At 40.7% G+C, this 17,934-nt stretch overlaps 1 protein-coding gene across 7 annotated transcripts in view; it reads left to right on the forward strand.

The window, feature by feature from the left end:
• Window positions 1–17,934, forward strand: part of LOC102462793 (TGF-beta receptor type-1) — a 232,374-nt gene that overhangs the window by 196,037 nt on the left and 18,403 nt on the right. For all 7 annotated transcript variants that reach the window (XM_089776469.1, XM_025179693.3, XM_075921582.2 and 4 more), the window contains 6 exons: window positions 3,615–3,803; window positions 7,758–7,880; window positions 9,263–9,434; window positions 10,779–10,971; window positions 14,210–14,420; window positions 15,115–15,188. In XM_089776469.1, coding sequence (XP_089632595.1) covers window positions 3,615–3,803; window positions 7,758–7,880; window positions 9,263–9,434; window positions 10,779–10,971; window positions 14,210–14,420; window positions 15,115–15,188 — 962 coding nt within the window. The remainder of the gene's footprint in view (window positions 1–3,614; window positions 3,804–7,757; window positions 7,881–9,262; window positions 9,435–10,778; window positions 10,972–14,209; window positions 14,421–15,114; window positions 15,189–17,934) is intronic.

Raw genomic sequence — 17,934 nt, forward strand, 5'->3', positions numbered from 1 at the left:
GAGTACCCCTAAGGGAACTCGTACCAGTGGTTAAGAAACACTGCTCTAGAACAAGGATATATAGGGAGGATCAGACTTACTACCACTCCAGTTCCTTCTCAACCACCTGCATTTAGAGGCAGAGCTTTGTTGTGTCCTTCTAGCTTATCTTTTAGCTATTTATTTTATTTTATTTTATTTTGGACACAAGTTTTCCACTTTTGGACTTGGATGCTGGGATCTATTCTACTGCTGGTAACATCTCATTTGTTGGTATCAACTATATAGTGATGGTCTAGATGCCGCTTGTTCCTGCCATGAATGTAGGGGGCCAGTCTTGGTGACCTCTCAAGGTTCTTTCCAGTTCTAGTGTTCTATGGTCCTAGCTCCTCCGTTATACACAGAATGATTAGTCTTCAGAATTTAACATCTCTGTCCAGGATATGGATCTTTCCCTTTCAGACTTCATCCCTTGTTATGTATCTTGACAAGGATTCCTTGGGAACTAGTCATCATCCTCCATACCAGCGTTGGCAGGAACATCTCTGGGGTTCCTCTCCCATTGCATCTTCATATTGGGCATTCTAGAATGGCAAAGGCCTGCCAAGAGTAGCTTTCAGGCTCAAAGAACCCCTTCCACAGCAAGCTCTGCCTTCTCAGATATATTTTTTTCAAAGGACAAGGAGGATCCACTGATTGAGGAGGAAGCACCTCCTTCCAATAAATACATGGTGTCACCAGAGAAAACAGTCCTAACTCTTCCGTTATCCTGCACTGATGACATTAAAGTTTTTTGAGATCTGATGAAAAGGATGGCTGAGTTGCTACAAATTCCCCTTGAAAAGGTTCAGGAATCCAGCATTCCATACAGTATATTTTCCACATTCCATCTCAGGCCAAGATGCCTGTTATTGAGACCCTCTAGTCACCGGCCCATAACATGTTGCAGACATCTGCCACTATTCCACCTACATGCAAGAGGGTTGATTAAAAAGTACTATGTTCTGACTAAATACCTTTTTCATAGCCCATCCCCAACTTCTTGATGATCCTTGTGGTCAACAAGAGTGTCACGAGTCTGCATTTGCTTGCCCGTTCTATACAGTCGTTTTATTAGTCTAGAACACCCGTGTCGCTCCATGTTACTCGCCCCACACTGTATGCCTACGCCACGAGGTACCAAGGCGCCAAAAGTGTTGTCTCCGGCTGCAGTTCTTAGGTCGCCTGCTGGCAGCAGGGAGGGGGGTCCGGGCCCACGCACTCTCCTGGACCCCAGCCCAGGGCCCTGACATAGGGAACCGAGCTCCCTGTGGTAGCAGGCGGAGGGGTACCCCTAAACTCACCTGCTCACAGGTTTCGCAACCCCACCCTGGGCCAGAGTTCAACCCTGCTGCCAGAGCCCCTCTCGGCCCTGCTCAGGCGGATCACCCCGCACCATCACCCCCTTCTGGCCCATTACTTCCTACCTCCATCTTCGACCCCCTTTCTATGTCCTCCCACCACCTTTTATCCCTCTCCCCTCCTCTTTTCCCAGCAGGTGACGTCAGACGCCCTGGTCGTCCCGCCGGCCCTTCGGCTCCGTCCCCTCGCGTCCCGCCGGTGACGTCACGCGCCGCGACCGGTGGGGCGTGGTGCCCGGTCGCTTCCCCAGCCTCCGTCTGCCGGGTCCCTCTGCCACGTGTGTCAGCCCCCTCCTCGTAAGCGCTTGTCGGCGCCTGCATCGCTGCCACTCAAGCGGTGCGATCACACACCTCTCCAGCATCCCGTCCCCCCTGTTGGGTGTAGTGGCGGGGTTGCCTCACCCCGTCACAAAGAGGAATAGGTTACACTGGCAAAGATTGATTCCTCAAGACAAAGAAGCACTTTGTCTAGAAAGTCTAGGTACAAAAGTCACTCATCAGCTGCATTACAATTCCTGTCCCCTGTTGGCAAAGTATGATTGCATCAGCTACTCAAGGTTTTCAGTTTATTGAACATCTGCCACAAGACCAGAAGTATCAATTTCAAGCTCTCATCTCCAAGGGGAAGTTCATCACCAGAGCATCTTTGCAAGTCTCTCTCTGTGGCTGCTGCTGTAGTTATACATCATGCTTCTAGGCTGCAATCCTGTGGTTTTCTTCAAGAATTGCAAAACATTTCTTGAAGAAAACTTCCCCTTTTAAGGGTCAGAATTTCCCCTTTTAAGGGTCGTTGACAGTACAACAGATGAGTCCCTGCACTCTTTCAAAAACTGTAGGACAACCCTGCATTCTTTGGAGACTTATGTCCCTACAACCAAGAGAAAAATATAGTAAATTGCAGGTGGCCAAGTGATCTTTCTTATTTCAGTTTTTCACTAGGAAAGTGACTGAACTACCAAGAAAGAAGCTCAGGTATCATAAAGAAGGGACCATCTTCCTACTGCCAGTTGACCTACTCCAAGCAGCCATTTTTATCCTTTTTGTTGACGGCCGTGAGCCACCTCAGTCACTGGCTCCTGCACTGGCTTCCAGCCACCTTGTAGGGCAGAGCATTCATGAACACACCTCGGTGTTGCTCTACCTGGAAATGTTTATGTAAGGGCAAGCTTGTAATGCTGTGCAGTTTGTCACAGCATCACACTGTGAGAGGGAACCCAGATTGGTAAAACAGAGGGCTCAGTAGTACCCCCATTTTAGGTGACACCCCAGGGGATGGAGGACTATCACAGTAAGTAATCTCCTTTTTCCTGTTCCTTTCACTATCCCTTCCACCTCATGGCTTTTACTCCTCCTCCTTTTCCTTTCTCCATTTTACTGCTGTTTTTACTTCTCTTCCTTTTTCTTCTTCTCTTTATTTCCCTTATTTTTTTCTTTTTTGATTTTTTAACATTCTCATAAAGTGTGCTTGAGTATCTTCTAAATGCACAAAAAAGTGAAGAAGTGAGGGCGAGGAAGTTCAAGTTACAGTGAGAGAGGTCTAGGTTGGATATTAAGAAAAACTATTTCATTAGGAGGGTGGTAAAGCACTGGAATGGGTTACCTAGGGAGGTGGTAGAATCTCCATCAATAGAGGTTTTAAGTCTTGGCTTGACAAAGCCCCAGCTGGGATGATTTAGTTGGGGTTGGTCCTGCTGTGGGCGGGGGGCTGGTCTTGATGACCTCCTGACATCTCTTCCAGCCCTATGATTCTATGAAAGAGAAACAAATAAACTTATCTGCCAGATTTTAGTCCAAGTTAGGAGCTGGTATATTTGAAGTGTGTGGCATTTGTCATGTCCATGTATTCTGCAACAGAATTACGGGAAACTGGGAGAGCTGATTAGAATGATGTGAAGTTACTCATTTTCTTTTTGTATTTGCATGCAACTGCCTACATTTCTGCTAGTTATCATTGATCCTGAAAGTGAAAATGGTGAAATCCTTTCCCAAGAGTAATATTATGGATTGGACCAATGTATTTGCAAAGAGAACCACCTTTGGGTGTAAAATGACACTACTCTGCCTCCAAAAACTGCTTTCATTTTTGCAGAGATTTTAAGATGTGTATATTTTTTCCACAAATCCTCAAAAGTGATTTTTCACCGTGAAAATTTCTTCAGGCACTATTTATTGTCACTAAATATTTGTGAACTATTATTGCTTTTTATTGAGTTAATGTTTCTTTTGTGTGCACAGGTTGCAAGTTGGGAGAAGCTTCGGATTTTATTGTCCGCCAAGGTACACTTATTCAGGTTCCATCATCTGCAGGAGATGTTGGTTGCTTCAAAATTTGTACCTGTGGACAGAGTGGACTGTTAGAAAACTGTATGGAGATGCATTGTGTTGACCTCCAAAAGTCATGTATTGTGGGAGGACAACGGAAAAGTAAGTACTGGATTATACTCAGTTTCTACAAAGAGGTTGCCCTTTTCTGGGGGGGGGGGGGAGGTTGGAAGGGGGTGGTCTGTGAAGGTGAAAGACACATGATTGAAAAACCTATTCCCTCAGTACTGGTTTATGTTCTTTGTTCTTTTCAAGTTTTCTGACTGGATTATTTAAGTGGCCAAGGGTTCTTCCTCCAGTGAGTACACTTAGAACACCTCCAAATGAAGGGTGGCTATAGCACAGAAGAGTATAAGTGAATGCTGCCTTTGGCAGTCTTGATTTTAAACAGGCTTACTCCACAAAGAGAGCTTATTCCCTAGTCCCTATTCCTGCGGGGATACAGTATCATGTGTTTAAACAATACTGTCTGTTTGGTGGTTCCATGAGATTTCTGTAGAGAAAAATATTCTCTGCAAAGCATTAAATACATAAATGTACCACACACAGTAGCAATCTATAAAATATTGTTTGATTAATTACTACCTAAAAATGTAACCGTTTTACAGGAGTTTATCTTTCTACTAGCAAACTGGTTCTCAAACTGGGGATTGAAGTTATTATGTGGGGGTTGTGAGCTGTCAGCCTTCACCCCAAATCCCATTTCATCTCCAGCATTTATAATAGTACTAATTGTAAAAAAAAGCTTTTAATTATAAGGGGGGAGGGTCATACTCGGAGGTTTGCCACGTGAAAGGGGTCACCAATACAAAAGTTTGAGAACCATTGGGTTAGTATATTCTAAATCAGTGGTTCCCAACCTTTTTTATGCCTCATACTGGCAAACTCATTCCAAAACTTTTGTTGGATTGGCATGGAAACATTTTTATATTCATTATGATACTTACAATTATTCACCACAATAAATATGAAAATAAATTAAGAGGTCACATGTTATTTTACATTGCATCTGTATGTACGCAATACATGTAATTGTGAGTTTTTGGAGTATAATAATATTGTGAAGTAAAATGGCCACTCACTCAGCAGACACTAACATGCCAGCTAAAATTTCTAAGAGATTGTTGGCCTCATTCCATTTTGTGCCATTAAAAAACTCTCCCTAAAAATCTTGGGACAGATCCTCAGCTGGCATAATCAGTATTAGGGTGAGGCTCGTACCGCGCGGGGAGGGAGGAGAATGGGCTCGCCAGGGCAGCCACCCTCCACGCGGCAGGCAGTGACTGGGATTTAGAAGTGCTATTCCCAGCTCTGTCACAGACTTCCTGTTTAAGCCATGCCCTTAATTTAAAAAAGGGGCTGGACTGAGCTCTAAATCTCTGTTTCATCTGTAAAGCAGGAATAATATTTCCTAACCTCACAAGGTTTCATAAGGATAAATTCATTAATGTTGGTGAGATGTTGGGACAAGTGCCACAGAAAAATAAATAGTAAGTAGTAGAAAAATGTCAGGTTAGAGCCTCTTCTACAAGAAAATAGATGTATAAAGTGATAATATGGTATGCTGGGGAAAATTCAGTCATCTCCACCGTTCTATGTTAAGGAAACCTAAACAGCAGCTCTAACCGGATCTACTTAGGATCAGTTCTTAGCAGGAGTAGCAGAGACTGAACCATTTTGAGATCACTTTAATGGTATTATTATGTTGTTAAAGAAATCTGATTTCTGCTGGTGCTGAATGGATGACAGTTATGCTATCCTCAATATTGTGAATGAGTCCAACAACAGTAAAGTGATTGGACGCCATGACACTATTTCCTTCAGTTTACTTGCTTATCATCAGTCTGTTAAATATATTAGGAGCTTTAAAGCACAAATCCAGTGTCTTAACCTCTGTTTTACAAATGGACAAAGTACGTAACAATGAGAACCTATAGAGCATTACCACAACTACAATGGCTATATTGCAGCGTCAACCTAAAATGCCACATTTAAGGGCATATCATGCCAACAGGGCACCTTTTTGTTCTAGGTACTTCTGGTGCAATAACAGGCAGTATTTTATTCAGTAATTATAATCTTAATGATCACTTGATAGTCTGCTGGCAGAAGATTACCCTGGCTATTTTTTTCCAGCTTCTGAGATTCCTTTTATGGGAAGGCTAATGGTCTTTCACCAATGATCTAAAAGAGGGTGCACAATCTGAGACAATGCATGGAATGGAAGATTTGTCATTCTGTTTATGATGCTTTGATAAATCTTGGATCAGAAGATGGCTGTGTGGGCTTAATGCTGCAGTGGTGAAGCTGACTGGGAAAATGATGACAGAGTGTCTCTCCCACTCCCTTTGAACCTCCAGGGCAGATAAAATAGGTTATCTTTACGCAGTCTCAAGAAATATCTTTTTATTAGGAATGCTAAGCACGAGTTATGATGGTCTAACTGCAGCACTTGGCCCTGGCGACTGGGGCAGCCACCCTCTACGTGGTGCTTGGCCCTTGCTGCAGCCGACCATCATGTAGCCCCACCAGATGGGCCGCATAATGGCCGCCAGAGCTGGAACCAGTAGGGACAGATAGCCTCACTGTAGCCCCAGCTTCAATTGCAGTACACTCGGCTGCCTGCGGCAGCATTCACCCTGCTGCTGCGTGAGGAACCTCAGCAGGTGAGGCTCATTAGCAGCTGGGGGTGTGGCTTGGTAGAGTGCCACAGCCAATCAGGCAGGGGTTCACGGACCAGCTGTTGGGAACTGCTGCTCTAGGTAGTTCCATGTATTTCATTATTCACAGTTAGGATGTGTATATTAAGTTCAGCCATTGTTATCCATAGTTTACAAATTCCCTTTTTTTTCATTGGTTTAAGAAACTTCATTTGAATTTAGCTGACTCAATTAATACTATGGCTGAAATTAGGGTAAAAAAAATATTTGTTAAACATTTGTCATAATTTCTCATGGAACAATGAAGACTGAATGTTTATTTTGCTTTCAAAAAGGCAGGAATTGCTTATTCTAATGTTCATTTTTTCAGGTCTTTTTATTTAGATTTTACAATGGGTTACTCATTGTGGTCTGAAATAAATGTTTGCAAGATCAGGCCCAATGTAGAAATTGATCTTCAGATAATCTTTTAGCATATTATGTGAAAAATTATTTTAATCAATGTTAAGTTTGCAAATTTATATAAATAAATTATTTCACGGTCATTAGAATTCAACAAACTAATCACTCCCTAATCTCATCCACTTACTTACTGTTACATTTATCTGCTTTCTATATTACTGAAATTGTATTTAAATAATTTTGACTTATTTGTTACGAAGGATTGCCCTTTAGATGAATCTAGTGATATGTCTACACTGCATTCGGACACACGCAGTTGGCTGGTGCCAGCTGACTTCGGCTCAGGCTGTGGAGTTGCTATGTAGATAGATGTTTGGACCCAGGCTGCTGGCCCTGCCAGGCTTCTGCCTTTGAAACATATAAGAGCCTGAAGGGTGCCACAGGGAGCACGGAGCCAGTCCCCTGCCGGCCCTGCGCTCCCTGACGGACTTCCACTTTTGAACTGTAGCAAGACCTCAGAGGCAGAGGTTCCCTTAGGGTATGTCTACACTACCCTCCTAGTTCGAACTAGGAGGGTAATGTAGGCATACCGCACTTGCAAATGAAGCCCGGGATTTGAATTTCCCGGGCTTCATTTGCATAAGCGGGGAGGTGACTTGGGGACACCTGCTTAAGTTGGATCTGTATGTAAGTCGGAACTCTGCTTCCTGTAGTCAGCCGCTGGTCAGTTTCAGCAGCGGCTGAATCTGGACGCCAGTTCCGACTTACATACAGATTCAACTTAAGAACAAACCTACAGTCCCTATCTTGTACGTAACCTGGGGACTGCCTGTATTCCATTAGTTAATTAGTCTAAATTTAACATCCCTGATTCTGCCTGCAGCTTTAACGATATAAAATAAGATGTCTTTTAGTGCAGAGTCTCTTGGTGGGGGGAATATCTGTACTCATTTGTAATGATACACATAAAATACTTAATTTATTTTATTTTAAGGCCATGGAACATCCTTTAACATAGATTGTAATGTCTGTTCCTGTTTTGCTGGGAACTTGATATGTTCCACTCGTCAGTGTCTTAATGAACATAGCTCAGAAGATGAACGTCGCATGTTTACAGGTAATGTTTTCCTACATACAGAAACTTTGTTACTTGTTCATATGAACCTTTTACTTTACTCTTCCTACTGTTTGCCCAGAAAATTTCAGTGGCAATTCATTTTGGTTCAGTTTCTTTCTGACTAAGAGCTGGTCTACACTAGAAAATTACATTGGTATAGCTCAGGGATGGGCAATAATTTTTGCAGGAGAGGCCACTTCAGGAATTTTGGTAATGGTTGCGGGCCAGCCCCCAGAAGGGGGGGGTGCCTCAGGTGCAAGGGCCAGGATCTCAGGTGGAAAGGGGCTGTTCCCTCTAGACACAGCCCACCCCTGGCAGGGCAGGAGACTTTGCGTGCTTCCCTGCCCCCCAGCCATTTGGGGCCTGGTAGCAGGGGAGTGTATGAAGTCCCCTGCCCTGCAAGGGGTGCACAGTGCCTACAGGTTACTGCCAGCTGTTTTGAACACCTGGAGGTTCCCTCTAGGCACTGTGCGCCCCTGGCGGGGGGAGGAAACTTTGCGTGCTCCCTTGCCCCCCAGCCATTTGGGGCCTGGTAGCAGGGGAGTGTGTGAAGTCCCCTGCCCTGCAAGGGGTGCACAGTGCCTACAGGTTACTGCCAGCTGTTTTGAACACCTGGAGGTTCCCTCTAGGCACTGTGTGCCCCTGGCGGGGGGAGGAAACTTTGCGTGCTCCCTTGCCCCCAGGCCAGTCGGGGTCTGGGAGTGGAGGAGCACACAAAGTCTCTTGTCCCCTGCCCTGCCAGGGGCACACGGAGCTAGAGGGAACCGCCAGCTGTTTTGAATAGCTGGCAACTCCCTCTAGGCTCCTCGTGCCTCTGACAGGGCGAGGGAGCTGCCAACCACTTTGAACAGCACTTGGACTTGGTGCACTTCCCCACCCCTAGCCCTGGGGGCGAGAGTGCAGCAGGGAGGACCACGGGCTGGATCAAATGGCTTGGTGGGCTGGATCTTGCCCACCCCTGCAATAGCTACCTGTCTCTGGGGTGTGGATTTTTCACACCTCTGACAGATGTAGCTATATCAACATGACTCCAATGTAGACAATACTAGGTCGACAGAAGAATTCTTCCATTGACCTAGCTACTGCCTCTTGGGGAGGGGGCTACCTATGCCAATAGTAGAAGCCGTCCACATTGAAGTGCTACAGTGTTTCATCTGCAGCTGTAGTAGTTTAAGTGTAGACATACCCTAAGTTTTTTGCACTCACTTGAGGCCAAAAAAGCTTAAATAACTTGCCCAAGATCACGAGTCAAGACTTGTCCCAACACAGCCTATCTTAGTCATTTGCTCCATCTGCCAGTCTCACACACCCTAATACTTTGTAATATTTCTGTTAATGAAAATAAACAAGCCAAATTACTGATCTTTAGGTTATTTTTTCAGGTCTACCATGTAACTGTGCTGATCAGTTTGTCCCAGTATGCGGGCAAAATGGACGCACGTATCCAAGTGCCTGCATAGCACGATGTGTTGGGCTCCAAGACAATCAGTTTGAATTTGGATCATGTATCTCTAAGGATCCTTGTAACCCTAACCCTTGTACCAAAAATCAGAGGTAAAAATTTTGTGTGTGTGTGTGTATATTTGGAGTTTTTAATTGATAAAGCAGTTTATACTTTCTTCCCTGGTAACAATACTATATTTTGCAAATATAGCAATATTTAATTCTCAGAAAAATCAAGTAAAAAGCAGGAATTTGTGAAATGACTAATTTCTAATTTTGCAGTGATCACAGACTACATTAAGTGTCTGCATTTTGTTCCCTTAATTATTTCTGGAATGTTAACATTTTCTTTAAAATGCATGCCACAGATTCTGCTTTTAGAAATAAGACAAAATGATTTATAATTGTGATAATGGGGTACTGGAATTGGAAATAAGATATGAGGCACTTTGCCTCTAAGTAGCTTTTGTTCAAGATACTATCAGATGTCTATTCAGTCCAATGATTAAAGAAAGGAATTGAGTCCAGAGCTCTGGGTTCATTTTACAACTGTATAAAGCTATGTCAACACTGCAGAGAGGGTTGAATCTTCTGCAGTTAATCTTCTGAGGTTCAGATTAGTGGGTCTAGTGGAGATACATTAATTCAAACTGAGAGGGTTCTCCTATCAACACCAGGAGTAAGGGAAGTCAAAGGGAAAGTATGCTCTCATTGACCTTCCACAGTGTGGATGGCACCAAAATTTTATTTAAGATATTTGACTTCAGCTACGCAACTAACGTAACTTATCTCCTCTCCCTTCCGCCTGCCCGCCCCGCGCCCTTTCTGTTCTTTGCTGCTCTGTATTTCCCTTCAGTAAAGCTATCTTCAGTGTCAGATTGGGGAAGATGTCACTGGCAGGAGAAAAGTTATATTAGTAGTTATATTTTTCAGTTCATTTTTTTTTAGCACTAGGCTTGATATATAGCAGGTTGAACATAAAGGACCAAATTCCACTTAATTAATTTTAATGGGAATTATGTATTATCTCAGTGCAGGGTGGATATAGAATTCTGCAACATCACAGTTTCTGTTCATTCAGTTAACTTTTTGCTTTGGTTGGTTCAGATGGGTTCATGCTCTGACTTTTGCTTGAACCTATATTTGCTAAGTGAAATTCAGAAACTGATAGTTCTAGCAAGGTTTGCTCAAACCCCACCACAGAATACTTGAGGAGAGAAGGATATGTGTTTGAATCTCATGTTAAGTTCAGCTTAACATGAATTTACACAATACTAGGTTTGTAATGAATCCTGAAACTAGATTGCCTGAAATATTCTGTTACACATGTTTCATACAACTCTATTCACCCATACATATCTCTAAAGCTTGTGACAATATGCCAAGAGTTAATGTCCCTGTGAATACTTTGAGTTAATAAAGTACATAATGTCAAAATGTTATTAATTTATGCAGGTGCATACCAAAGCAGCAGGTTTGCTTAACTAGTTTTGAAAAGTTTGGATGTAGCCAACATGAATGTGTGCCAAGACAATTCAACTGTGACCAGTTGCGGGATCCTGTTTGTGACACAGATAATATGGAATATAATAATCTGTGTACTTTGTACCAAAAAGGAAAAAATGTATCATACAAGGGTCCATGCCAGGTATGAAATAGTTTTTGCAATATTTATCAAACAACTTCTGTAATGTTCCATTTTCATTTGCCAGGTCCAGCTACAGTTCTGGTTCACAAAAACATTGTCATTAAAGTATGTTTTCAAAAACCTAGTATCTGAATTGGGGCACTCAAAAAAATAAAATACATTAAAAAACAGAGAAGAAATCAAAGCAATTTAATCATAATTTATATAAGCAATCAGGAAATCCTGACTAATCAGTTTTGATGATGTTTTACATTTGTGGTTTTTAGTTATTTTCTTAAAGAAATGTTGATTCTCATTGGTTGCTAACCATTAATATTTGTTAATTTGAACCTCAGTATGGTCTTTACACTTATTTTGGTCTTCGTTTTGCTAACTAGGGAGATACACATCTATGCACATTTGTTTAGCTTAACTTAAATGTATTCCAATTCTTAAATTTTAATTTTCTATTATTTTAGAAAAGGTGAATAATGCATTTCTTATTCACTAGATTAATTTTTAATGTTTTTCAAGTTCTGTATTGGAAATTTAAATGCAATTAAAATGCACAAAAACTGTTTTAACAAAAAATGAAACTAACTTAAATATGCTGGAAACATAAGAAAAGTTTATCAAAACGTATTTGCATTTAGAACGGATTTATTAATTCTTTATAGTTGATGAATTGCACAGATTGGTTTTGGTCACCATTTTTCTTCAAGATTTTAAATCTAGTAGATCTCATATTCACACCAATTTTAATTAATAGATTGGAAGAGGAAAACAAGCTTGCCTATTTTTTTTCAACTGCCATCTGGTTTCTTAACTTTGAATGAGCTGGTTTTTTAACTCAACTATTCTTTTTGCACCTGCAGAAGCGGCTATTACTGGCAAAAGCCAGGTGCTTAGACAATGGCTTCTAACAGATCAGTAATAGTACTTTAAAACTTGGCAGCAAATATTTCCTACCTAACATGATTTTTGCATTTAATTCAATAAATTATAAAATATCTATAAAATAGATTATATATATAATAAGTTTAGGCCTTAAATAAGTTGTCAAATTTAAAATTTAATTTGAAACTGATTTTTTTAAATTAACATGTTTATTTTTTAAAAAATTAACCTGTATTTAATTTAATTTAAAAACATATTTTAAATGTGAAATTGGATGTGTTTGGTTTTTTAAAAAATCATGTTTTTTTTATCCAGCCTGAAATAAAATAAAAGTATGATTGAGTGGGCAAAATATTGATTGTCAAGCCAGGCATAAAATAAGAACCATATTGTACCCAATACTTTGTTAGTTCAAATTTTCATAGCTATGCTCACTCCTGAGTTCTGGGGACAAATTTAGGCATGCCTGTTTATGGATATGTTCTGATCATGTTAACATCCAATTTTGGCATATATTATTCTTATTAAAGGAAAACTACAGTGATTTACAGTAAAAGTTTTTTTTAATCTAGCATGTTGGGAAAATGGGGTGGAGGTGCCCGTAAGTGAAAAATCCCAGTTAACTACGAGGGTGGAAATTTGGAACTGGAAAGCAGGGGAGTACAGAGCATGGGCTCTGGGAGACATTTGGATGTGGAAGGGTGCTCGGGACAGAGAGTTGGAGCGCAAGAGGTGTTTCAGGATGCCAGATGGAAGCAGGCCTCACCTCTGGCAGGTCACCCCACCCCATAGCCAAACTCCCTCCCAGAACCTTCACCCTGCACTCCTTTGTATGCCATTATCTTGTGCCCCATCCCATACTCCAAACCCCTCATGGCCGTTCCTCCACTTAGTAGCAGCAGGGACAGTTGCTGATTCTGGGGAGCTACAAAGAGTCAGGTAGGGAACCTGCCATCCCCTCACCAACCAGACTATAATCTGGACATTCTAAGATTAGAAATGTCAGTTTATAGAACTTTCCATACATGGCTCACAGTAAAGCACTACTGCGGCAGCACTTCAATATCGCAGTCCCTTTTGCTCCCTCCCATCACTGTCCCTGTTGATAGAGTCCCACCGGGTTGACGGACCTTATCGGCAGAGCCTACAATGGTAGGTAGCAAAAGAGGCAGCTGCCCCGAGGGAGAGGGATACTGACAATTTAAAAGGGCCTTGGGTTCCCTGCTGCTGCAGCACCTGGGCTCCTTGCCACAGTCACAGTGGCACCATGAAGATGGTTGGGAGCATCAGATTCCCAACTCCATCTCCTTCTGCCCAAGGCCCGGCACCTTCTGGGGGCCAGCGTCACCCTACCACTTTGCCCAGAAGAGACCCAGCATACTGGCAAGTCCCTCAACTTGTTTTCATCCCTGGTCCATGATCATGTCAGGTACCTTTGCCTCTATTAGCAGAAAGAGGTATTATTGTCAAGAGTTCTAGTCCCAGGCAAGGGAAGATGGAGTTGGGCTTGTCTCTTTTTTTTTTTTCCATTTGACAGAATTTGGAGAATAGTGTTGGGTGACAGCTTCCATCTGGGAGTACTCTGGGGGAAACTTTGAATTCAGTTCAATTCTCTACTTGGCCAGCAATTTGAGTTTGTTGGACTTTGAAATACATTGCATGGCCTGCCTGTCTCCTATATTTTTCCTGAGTACATTAGTTTTCTTTTGGGGAGGCAATGGCGTTATTGTTAACGGGCACGAGTTCAGTTGGAATGAATATCTGTTTATTGTTATGGTTGTTTCTGCATGTGCCTAGAAAGCATGTCAGGGGCATATCTAGAAACTGTAAAAAACAAAAGAAAAAACAAGCATCAAACAGACATATATGTTGGGCTGAAATCTGTAATAAAAGTAATAAATTTTACTTCTTTGAAATGACCTTGTGATTTTAGTTTTATATCTTTCTAAACCTTCTGTTTTATAAAGTTATTTTAAGAACATGAAAAACCCATCCAGAATTCACTATTCTTCCCACTTTTTTGTTTTGTTTTAGTGCCTGTTTCTCAATATCTGATTTTTAATATTCCCCCATTTCCCTAACACAGGTAAATCTTAGATACTTCTTAAACCTACAGTATTTATATTCTTCTGTTGTCTTGTTTAATAACATATTCCTTTTATTTTCCACTGCTTAAAATGTTATGGGCAATTTCCTCGATTTCCATTTGGGACTTTTGACACACTTGCTAGCATGAATAGTGTATCCCTATCAACTTTGACCCATGTAATAATTTAAAAATTACTATAAGGTCATCCTGATGTCTTGTGTCCAGTGTGAATAAACCAAACTTTTTTTCACTTTTTTACAAACTCTTTTTCAGCCCTTTTGCAAATCAGTGGAACCAGTATGTGGACATAATGGTGAAACCTACAGTAATGTTTGTGCTGCCTATTCTGACCGAGTGGCTGTGGACTACTATGGACATTGTCAAGCTGTAGGAGTTGTCTCAGACTATAGTTTTCAAATAGAATGCATCTCTGTTAAGTGTCCTCCTCTTCCTGCAACTGGATGCAAACCAGTTGTTCCACCAGGTATGTTTGTTGGTTGTTGTTAATACTTAGTCAAGGTATGAGAATGTTTGAGGGCTTCTCATATAAACAAAAAGTCTCAGAGTGGTAGCCATGTTACTCTGTTGGCAGAGGTGCCCTTATAGACTAATTGAATAGTTGATGGAAATCCCATCAACTATTCAATTAGTTAATTAATCGAAATTTAACATCCCTAGTTGGGATTTAGGTTTTTGGCTTAACTATGTAAACAAGTTACAATTGTGCATTTACACTGCAGTCTTTCGAATACACAAGTGCTCTATTCAATCAAGCACTAATTCTCCCATGCCTCTATCCCAGCAGTTATTACAGACTTCAGGGTACACTACACAGGCACGTTTTGGGAAATGAGTGTATCTTACCTTGTCACTTAGCATGTATTTGCATATTTCTTTTAGCTTCACAGCAGTGTAATTCTATATTTAGAAGTTAATCCTATTACTCCATATTGAAATAGTATTCGTATGTGCAACTTGTTTTTAATTGCAACAGTTACAAATTACTGTACACAGAAATGTCATATCCTAAACACTGAATGGGAAGGCTTATTTTCATAAAGGAATCATTGGTTTGGGAGTTTTGTTGCTGTGTGTATAATTTAATTTGGACCTGCATTTGATTTAAAAGATCTGACTAAAACTGCAAAGTGCAGTCTGGTTTTGTTTGTGTCATGCAGGAGCCTGCTGCCCACTCTGTGCTGGCATGCTGAGAGTCTTATATGATAAAGACAAGTTGGACACTTTTGCTAAGGTAAAGGACTGTAGCCCGTTCTCAAATAAAATGGTTGAAATTTTTTGAAGGGCAGTTTGTGATATTCAGTTATTTTTTAAAAATTGTAGTTTGAACTACCAAAAATGCCAAATTATTTTCTTATAAAAAGTTTAAAATATTTAGAAACTGATTCCTTATCATAAATAGGAAGTATTTGGTGTGCTTTTTATCATCTTTACAATTTTACGATCCCTTTTAGTCATTGATATTAAGGTATAAGAATTGAATTGTAATTGAGAACAGAAGAGAGATGATCCAAATAAATACTATCATGTACTTTGTACAGTTTTTTACAATAGCTTTATAATGTAAGATTACAGCCTCTTAAACTACTTAAATTAGAGAAGAAAAATCATATAAGAACATCATGTTTGTTCTGTACCAGTGAAGGGATTGTTCCTTTATAGCTTTGAGAATTTGATGCAGTATTAATATTTTCCAACTACTGCCCTGGAAAGGACTATTCTACTGGGTTAATATATCTCTCTGTAGGTACCCTTACTCTGGTATTTTTTTCCGCTTAATTTAATCTCTTCCTGTTACCTCTCCTGATAAAATTATCTAACTTTGATTGTTTACACTCTTCTGATACTTGTAGATAATCATAAACTTTTTCATCATAGTTTAGCCAAACTATTCTTAGTTAACTCTTTTTAACTTCCACGTAAGTAAGACTTCCTCCTTCCCTCCCTTTGATTCTTTCTCTAACCTCCAGTTTGGCAATAATTTTTCTGCAGTTGAGCGTCCAGAACTTAACCCAGCACTTAAGGTGTAGCTTCCCTAATGAAGTGTATAGACTACGTTCCCTCACTGGCACAGCATGTGATATCATAAATAACTTTTTCAGTGCCACATATCATTAGCAATAGATATAACAATGTAATCTGGTATCAAAAAAGGGATTTTTTTTTCCTGTCAACACCATGTTTCTCATTTTTTAAAAAGACAACCAACAGATGAAACAGAATAACTCCCCCAAAACAATTGAAACATCTTATCAATATTTAGATAATTATATAGAAGCTATATTAATTATTTCCAAATGTACAGTTTCTTCCTGTGAGTGTTCATATACAGGGTACAGTTTCTCAATACTTTTCTGGAGTGTCTGCACTATTCAAACCGTCCCTTTCTAAACAATTTGCTTCAATATGTTGTACTCACTGTGTTGAAGAAGAATAATTACAAAATGGCTTAATGAAACTATCGAATAATGTTAATTCAAAATTTGACCCTAAAGGAGATCATGAAATGCTAGTTGCTCTTTGAGTCATTGTCCACATTGATTCAGGTCTGGTGCACTTGTGCCTGTGCATATGACATTGAATTGTTATGGCCAGCAGTGTCGCTTGGGGCCATGGCTTCATGTGAGATGCCTTTGTGCCACTGCTCCTTCCTTGAACCCACCAAGACCACTTGAGGCATAAAAGATTGCAGTGGGCTCCACCATCTGTCAGTACCTTTTTATCGCCGGTGGCAGTAAGAGTGAATCTTTGCAATTTCTGCTTGCTTCTCTGTTGTAGTGAGTGATTCATTAATTAACTGTTAGTTTGCCTGTTATTTTTTTTAAAAGGAGAGAGAACACTTTCACTAATTTATTCTTTGAACTTATGGTCTATTCATCACAGAGGCTTGGTCTACATTGGAACATTAAATTGGTTTTAACTACAAGTTGAACCTCTCTAGTCTGGCACTCTCTGGTCTGGCAATATCTGTGGTTTGGCCTGATTTTAGGTAACCAGATGTCCACTTATCATGGATGTAGCCAAGTTTCACACAGTCTCAAAGTTTGTTTACAACTACCTGTCCTGGCTCTCAGTGTTCTGTACTGTTATTTAACTTTAATTTATCCCTAAATTTAACCCCAGCAGCCTTCTGGAGAAGTGGGTTAGCTGCACTGATAGGAGAGTCCCTCCCATCACTGTAATTAGTGTCTATATTGAAATACTACAGCAGTGCTACTACAACAAGACAGCGGTGCTGGAGAAAAGCCCAGTTTTTAGGAAAATTCAACAAATTTGTGAGAACACAGTGTTTCAGAATGGTGACTCTAACCAACATAACCACAGTAATTCTGGCAGCAGAGATAGGATATTGGTTCTCAGCCTTCCACTTCCAAGATGCAAGATGCTTGTTTTCATATTACGATTTATCAGTCTCACAGAAGATTCCTGAGATTCACCATACGGAGACAACAGCAATCCTGCTAATACATCCCAGAATGATGTTTGCTTTTTGTTGTTGTTGTTGGCTACAGCATAACCCTGTTGACTCATATTTAAGCTGTGGTCCATTATGACCCCTAGATCCATTTCTGCATTACTCCTTCTTCAGCAGTCATTTCCCATTTTGTATGTGTGAAACTGATTGTTCCTTCCTAAGTGGAGCACTTTGCATTTATCCTTATTAAACTTCATCCTATTTACCTCAGACCATTTCTCCAGTTTGTCCATATCAATTTGAATTACAATCCTGTCCTCCAAAGCACATGCACCCCCTCCCAGGTTGGTATTATCAGCAAATTTTGTAAGAGCACTCTCTGTGCCATTATCTAAATCATTAATGATGATATTGATTAGAACTGGTTCCAGAACTGATCTCTACAGAACTCCACTCTTCCCCTTCCAGCATGACTGTAAACCATTTATTACTCTTTGTGAATGGTCATCCAATCAGTTAGGCACCCACCTTATAGTAGCTCCATCTAGGTTGAATTTCCCTAGTT

This window comes from Pelodiscus sinensis, chromosome 2 (genome assembly GCF_052426305.1).
Source record: "Pelodiscus sinensis isolate ZL-2025 chromosome 2, ASM5242630v1, whole genome shotgun sequence".
Lineage (NCBI taxonomy): Eukaryota > Metazoa > Chordata > Testudines > Trionychidae > Pelodiscus > Pelodiscus sinensis.